The sequence below is a fragment of the Plasmodium malariae genome, assembly GCF_900090045.1.
Source record: "Plasmodium malariae genome assembly, chromosome: 6".
Lineage (NCBI taxonomy): Eukaryota > Apicomplexa > Aconoidasida > Haemosporida > Plasmodiidae > Plasmodium > Plasmodium malariae.
This window is the reverse complement of record NC_041780.1, coordinates 498352-506486: the sequence shown is the minus strand read 5'-3', so window position 1 is coordinate 506486 and position 8135 is coordinate 498352. Positions and strand designations below refer to the sequence as shown.

The 8135-nt window shown below is 26.2% G+C and overlaps 2 protein-coding genes across 2 annotated transcripts; one reads left to right on the top strand and one right to left on the bottom strand.

Moving 5' to 3' along the window:
• Positions 1 to 1703: 1703 nt before the first annotated feature.
• On the top strand, positions 1704 to 2615 carry PmUG01_06019300 (conserved Plasmodium protein, unknown function; the record flags this gene model as incomplete). The annotated part of the gene is made up of 1 exon (XM_029003762.1): positions 1704 to 2615. The coding sequence occupies one exon, from the start codon at positions 1704 to 1706 to the stop codon at positions 2613 to 2615; it is 912 nt and encodes a 303-aa protein (XP_028859849.1).
• A 2164-nt stretch (positions 2616 to 4779) lies between these two features.
• Positions 4780 to 6342, bottom strand: PmUG01_06019200 (conserved Plasmodium protein, unknown function; the record flags this gene model as incomplete). The annotated part of the gene is made up of 1 exon (XM_029003761.1): positions 4780 to 6342. The coding sequence occupies one exon, from the start codon at positions 6340 to 6342 to the stop codon at positions 4780 to 4782; it is 1563 nt and encodes a 520-aa protein (XP_028859848.1).
• Between the last annotated feature and the right edge of the window lie 1793 nt (positions 6343 to 8135).

The window sequence follows — 8135 nt, the reverse complement described above, 5'->3', positions numbered from 1 at the left end:
TGTTTTTCCTTCTCTTTAATATTGTGAATGTGCACCTATGTGTATGTTCATACGTATAAGCATACATACATACAAACATACAAACATACATACATACATACATACATACATACATACATACATACAAACATACATACATACATACATACAAACATACATACCTACAAACATACATACATACCTACAAACATACATACATACATACAAACATACATACATATTTGTAAGTATGTGAAAGGTTGCATACGCACAAAAATGAGCCACTTTATAGACGCAAATAAAAAAAAAAAAAAAAATATTATATATGTATATATATTAAAGCACATATATTCATATATACCGTACGCATAAATATATACATATATATGCTTATATATATACGTTCGCGCGAACAAATGAATGAGTCAACAGAACGCCAGAACATTTTTAATAGCTAATTAATGTGGTATTTTAGCTATTCTTCTTTCACTTTATTATTACCACCTTAATTTTTTTCCTCTTTTTCGTACTATATTTACGTAAAAAAAAAATATGTAATGTAATGTTATTGCGTACATTTAATACTAAGTTTGTAATAAATTTTTTGTATATAAACAAAGAGATATAATACAAAAAAAATTTTCGTAAACATAATTCGTTTTGCTTTAGCTTGAAGTTTAAAAAAGGCTGAAAGCGAAAGCTCAAATGAAAATATTGTTCTTCGTCGGCGCACATAAAAATACATGCATACATGCATAAAAGAAATACATAATACGAGAAAATACAAACATACGAACAAACATGTATGTAATTATATACATATATAAATATATATATATATATGTCAATAAAACCATGATAATAAGGAATGCAATAATTGTGCTAAATAGCAATAGAAATAGCAAAATGTATCCCTTCCTTCTGTATTTTAGATCTTTTATGTAGTAGTACGAAAAGTTCAGCAACTTAAAAAAAAAAATAAAGTAAAATAAAAGTATATTGAAGGTAAAATTCGTTTCATTTCAAGAAAAAGAAGAAAAGAGAACTATATTCACGAGCGTTAAATTTATACGTGCATCCATTTTTTTGTTTTTTTGTTCTTTTATTTTTTGTCATTTTGTCATTTTGTCATTTTTTCTTTTTTTTGTTCTTTCGTTCTTCCGTTCTTTCGTTCTCTGCCAACTGATTCGACGAACGGGTGAACATACACTTAGGTACGTGGCAGCTTTATGTAAATGAAAAAATAGGATAATCTTAAAATTGTAAAATTTCATAAATTAATTCAAAGTCACCTAAGCTTACGCAATATGTGTGTATTCCTGTAGTTGACAATAAGTTCGTTATTGTGTGCATATTCGGCTTGTAATGTGTATATGCTTTATTTTTATTTTGTATATATATATATATATATATATATACTATTCCACATGCAGATATGAGTATATATAGTAGTACCTTACTATTAGAACGAGTATTTTTTAACAGATTTAAAAATATACTAACGTGATACAATATTGTTTTGCACATATTTGTATATATATATATGTGCATATTGATATATGTATATATGCAAATGGGTGTATGTATATGTAGGAAGATCTGCATAAATGTACATGTCCATATGAGCTATGTTTACGCACACAAATAGATAAGCAAACCTAAAAAAAAAAAAAAAAAATTTTTGTGTTAATTACAATTTATACATCATGGCAACGATACTTACGATGGAATTCCCGTCATCCGACGAGGAGGATGAAAATTACGATGTCGAGGAAGACTTGAAAAAGGAAATGGAAGAAGAATTAAAAGAGAATAAAAAAAGTAATAAAGTAAACGAAAAGAATGGTAAACAAATTCAAAATGCCATAAAAAATTCAATAATAAAGGAAAAAATTGAAAAAGCATATTACGAAATTAATGAAGAATTTGAAAAATTATATACACACGAAACAAATGTGCACGAAGAAGATTTTTTGCTCCAGTTTCATAAGAAATACCCACAAGTAGAAAAAAATTATAACACAAAAAAAAAATTACTTAATCATATAAATAAGTACTGTTCGCTTGATGAAGACAATTCACCCATAATGAACATCAGGGAGTATAAGCAGAAGTGCCGGAGTGGTGATAACAACAACAATGGTAGCAGTGTGAATGGCAAAAGTAGTAATTACAACAATAATAGCGGCAGTAAAAATAATTGTAATGGTAACAATGACAGTGTCGGAGAGGGAAATCTTTCTGAAGCGGTAAAGAATGCCCTGGATGCATTTCGTGAAAATAATTCTGTTGATGTAGAAAAGAGATACATGTACGCTGGAAAAATTTATACTGTTAAAAAAAAAATTGACAAAACGTCTTCTTCATATAAAAGATATATAAAGACAAAGGACAAGATGACCATAGGTGGTAATTTTACGAACATTGATAAACTTATACAAAACATACAAGAAAATAAAGAAATAAATACTCTTGATAAGTCTACAGAAGATTGGAAGAATTACAAAATAACTCATGCCATAGACGAAGAAAAATTAAAAGCTCATCAGAATTATATAGAAAATAAACTGTTTGTTGAAAATGTGGAAAGGAAATTGTACGAAAATAAAATTAAAAATAAAAGCACCATAAAGTGATGGCGAAGTAAAGAAAAAAAAAAAAAAAAAAAAAAATATATATATATATATATATATATATATAGTAACAGTTTAATACCTACCTATTTAGACCGCCCACTTCTGAACCTGCACATTCGTTTATTGCATTTATGTGTATGTTCCCATCGACTGCTCCTCTCTCTAACATATATATGTGCATACTTCACAAATTATGTTTGCTAACATATTAACGTATAGAATTCACGTGAACTATTTTTATCCACCGCTCTTTTTTATTTACCTGTTTAGCTCTTTACGTTTGTTTATTCATACCATGTGTATATGAGCAGGATTGAATACACCCATGTGTGTGTATATTTCCAATGTGCCAACAATTTTGACACGTAAAAAACGATGAAAAATCACTTTTTAATTTCATTTAAATTATATACTCCTTTACTTTATTTTTTGCTTTTCTCATATTGGGGCATATCTTTTTTTTTTCTGTATTGTCCTTGATCATTTTTAATTAATTCCTATTTTTTTAAATCATAATAAAAATTTTGTTAGCTAGCTAAATTAGCCTTTTTACCTGATTTTTTTTTTTTTTATTTACCCATCATTTGGTGCCAATTTTTCGATGATTTAGTGTCCATTTTGTGACTATTTTTCGACCAGATTTCTAGCATTTTTTTCCTCTGTTTTTTTATGTGGACTTTTTAAATTAACTATGACAATTGTTCGATTTGGTATTTTGAAATTTAAAATATAAAATATAAAATGCAAAATATAACATTTTAAAATTTCAAATTTTTTAAAGAGATCTATGGAGGTCTTAAAAAATGAAAATATTCAGTCACCAAATGTTCATGTAATATTTTACGTTTTAAGATTTTCTTTTTAAAAAATCATTTTTTTATTTTTTTCATTTTTTGTTGGCCTATTTTGAATAATGTCTTTATAAAAAGTTTGAAGCACTTCTTGTTTTTTTATTTTTCAGACAAGAAAAAAAAAGAAAAGAAAAAAAAGGTACACTACAAGTGGTATACGCTGTTGTACTGTTTACGTGTAAATATGTCCATATAAGCCTATATAAAAATAGGCATATATATATCCCAACACATAAATATATTTAGGAATGCACAAGCGTAAATGAAAGAATAACTAATTTAATAAATGAGAAAAGAAACTATGCTTTTTGGGGTGCACAACATTCACAAACATTAATATGCATTTATGAACTTAAATATTTTAAAACATATTTAAACTTCAAAAAAAAAAAAAAAATAAATAAATAAATAAATAAATAAGGACAAACATATGCAAACTAAATGGAAAATAAACATATAAATGAAGATATGCATAAAAATGAGCGCATGATAAGCACATCATGACTACAAGATGGGCATAAAATAATAGTAAAAGGGGGGGGGGTAAAAAAATTAAACTCGAAATAACAATGTAGTGGAGACAATAAAACAACTATAAAAAAAAATATAAGAATAAGATTTTATTTAAAACCATAAGAAAAAAAAAAAAAAAAAAAAGAATAAATGAATGGATGGATGGACGGTTCTTTATGAGTAATGCTTTATTACGATTTCACAACTACTTATGCGATGCTGGATACTGTGAAACCTTTTTTGTAAACAAATATACATTAATGTAAATGTATGGGCAAACAAACGCACACACCTAAGCTCATACGTATACACATATATAAATATATATACGCATGTGTGTATGCGTTTATGTGTGTTCACGTATTTCCATTAACAACACGCACGTAAGGTGCAAAAAAGAGTGCAATGAAAGATTTTTTAATACTAAATCGAAAATTTTTCCTCTTCCTAATTTTATTTTTCTTTTATTGCTTTTTTTTTTTTTTTTTTATGTCTTCTTTCTCTTTCAGCTTCCGTCTCTCCAACTTTTCTGTTTTATCGTGCTACTACCCACCGACAATTTATTCTCTTTTTCAGCAGGAAGAATTTATTTTTCAGAATAGTTTGTGCGAGTCAATCTTGCACACTTTAAATTCGTCAAAAAAAAAAAAAAAAAAGAAAAAGAAAAAGGGTATGAAAAACGTGCACCTGGTATGTAGCTGTTATGTTCCTACTATGTACCTGCTAGTACTTCCTACGTAGCTACTCCATATCGGCTATTTACGACTCCTTCACCTGCCCAAGTCAGGAAAATGGTATCATCAGAATTTTCTCTGGTGAACATTTTGATTTTTGTACATTTTTTTGAATTCCTGCTGCTGGTAGGAGACCCTCTCTGGGTTGCTATACATTTGTTCATCGTGTTTTTTATATGTTTTTCTATTTTTACTATTTTTTCTGGGCATACAAGGTCTAACTGGTAGTGTCATCACAAAGATGGTAAATTCATAAATAATTGAAAAAATAAAACAAATCCATGTAAACAGAAAAACTAGTACTCTTTTAATAAAATTGTATAGTAAAAATAATACATAAAATAATATATATAAATGTATAACATTAACTAAGGTAAAGAATATTAAAAGAATGATTTGGTCTGATAAATCTGTAGGTATGATTCCTTTCAATTCTGGGTTTATGGTATTTAGCTTATTTACCAAAATGTGTGAATTGTTATGCAGTTTCTGAACAAAGACATCTAAATTATTTACAGCATTTTTTTTGAAAGACAACAATTGTGGTATGATATAATTTATATATTTCATACAAAATGTTTTTGTTGATAATGCAAAATAAACAATTTTGTCTTTTACTAAAGTTACATATAGCTCTAGAGGAGAATTCTGATAAAATGTTTTTGATCGATTAGCAAAATTGCTATGTGTTATACCTTTTCCATATAAATATAATTGTGAAATAACTAGAAGACCATATTCTTGCACATTTTTTATGATCACATCTTTCCAATATACCATCTGAAATAATACTTTCTGCATAAATGTTTTTTCTGCTATTATTATATAGAACGTTTTATATATTTTAAATATTTTTAAAAAATAGCTTATCATAATATCGTAAGAAATTAAATAATTATCATCTTTATTATATTTATTTTTATAAAAATTATTAGAATTCTTTGTACAAGTATTCAATTTTGATTCTACATGTACAATTTTATTTTCTAAATTACTAATTTTTTCTTTTAATTCGAATGCATCTTTTTCTTTCTTATTTAAACTTTCATTATATTTATTACTCATATCTTTTACTATTCCATTAATCTTATTTTCATTTTCCTTACATATATTTAATTCATTTTGACTTGCCTTCATTTGTGCTATACATGCATTTAGGTCATTATTACTTTTTGTTGTGTAGTCATCAAAACTTTTTTGAACATTTTTAATTTCCTCAAGAATTGTATTCTTCTCTTCTTCGCATCTTTTTATCTCGTCTCTAACTATATTTACTTCTTCCTTTCTCATTACCTGTTCCTCTTTACCTTTATTTACTTTTTCCTTTTTCTTCTCCTCTTCGTCTATACTTTTATTTACTTCTACATTTTTCTTCGCCTCATCTATACTTCTATTTACTTCTATATTTTTGCTTGCCTTCTCATAATTGTTTTTCGCCTCCTCCAATTTTTTGCCTTTTCCATTTTTTTCCTTCCCCTCACTTTTCCCTGTTTTCTGATTTTTCTGCTCCCCTTTCTTTGTATTTGCCCCATCCTTCTTATTCATATTTTTATTATTAACATTTTCGCACTTTAAAAAATTAATTACGAATATTAAAAGAAAAAAAAAAAAAATTATGCTTAATTTCATTTTATAGTATACTTTAATTCTTACATTTAATATGTTTCTATAATAACAGAGTCAATTGTTCTGCGTAATGCTATTCTCTCTTATTATTTTATTTTTTTTTTTTTTTTAAATGTTAACTATATTTGTTTTATATGTACATGTATACAATTTCTTACATCATATATATGGCTTCTTATTAGTGACGCTTTTTTTTTTTTTTTTTTTTTTTTTTTTTCTTTTAAATTGAAATATTTTATCTTAATTTCTTGTTCTTTCTTCGCATATATACATATTTAAAAAATAGTGTCACATAGTAATGTGCAAAAATATATAGGTTTACAAAGACATCAGGCACATGTAGTACATTTGGCCGTTATAAATATGAACATACATGTACATATATGTGTACATATATGTGTACTTATATGTGTACTTATATGTGTACTTATATGTGTACTTATGTTTGTGCTTATTATGTGTACATATATATGTATACATAAGCATTTATGCATTCACGCATTTATATATTTATACATTTACGTATTTATACATTTACGTATTTATACATTTACGTATTTATACATTTACGTATTTATACATTTACGTATTTATACATTTACGTATTTATACATTTACGTATTTATACATTTACGTATTTATACATTTACGCATTTATACATTTGCGTATTTGTACATTTACGTATTTATACATTTACGTATTTATTCATTTACTTATTTACGAGTTTGTACATTTACATATTTACGTGTTTATACATTTACATTTTACGTGTTTATCCATTTATGCATACTTGTTCTTATGTATAGGTATGCCTATACAAGCAGTGCGTGTGCGGAATGACGTTTAAAAATATGCGCATGTGTTTGTATATTTTTGCTTGTGCTTTAACAAAAGTAGAAGAAAATTTTCCACGAAATAAATCAGCCATTCGTTTTAACAAAAACTAGTATATTTGTGCTAGTACGCATACGCCCGTTTAATTACCAGTCCGTACATGTATATATATATATAAATACTTTACATTTATGTAAATACTTTACCTGAGCGTATATACTCCATAAATGCATAAGTACACCTCATATATGTGAATACTTTCCATATAAATATACTCACATAATATGTGTGTAATGCATATATACATACATGTATATATATATAAATATATACATATATATATAGAAATATGTATGTACATGTATAAGTATACGCACTCCTGTGTTATACTTTTTTATTCGTTTTTAAAAAGCTATATAAAAATTATGCTCACAAATATGTAAGGAAAAATTAAAGCCTTAACTAAAAGCATTTGCAAATTTTTATTTGTTCTTTTTTACATGTTTTTTTTTATTCGTTTTTTTTTTTTTTTGTATGTTTTTTTTTTTTTTTTTGTATATTTTTTTTTATATGTTTTTTTCAAGTTCTCCCATGGTGAATGAAGTAAAAGTATTTCGTCCTTTTCTTCCTTTTTCTTTTTCTTTTGCTTTTGCTTTTGCTTTTCCTTTTTTTCTCCTTATTCCTTTTCCCCTTTTTCTTCATTTCCCTGTTTATTAATTTGTATAATTTTTCCTCTCTCGTTTTTATTGCTCTTCACCATTTTTCTTCCTTCAAATGGATGAAAGAATGAGGATTGCAAAAAAAAAAAAAAGGTCAGCATAATATACAGAAGAATACTATTTAGAGGAAATAATAAACAAATAACGTACAAGCATTACAGATAAAATAATATTTAATAGCCATTTATACATACACATACCAGTCCGTAATTCATTTATTATATGTACTTTTTTTTTTTTTT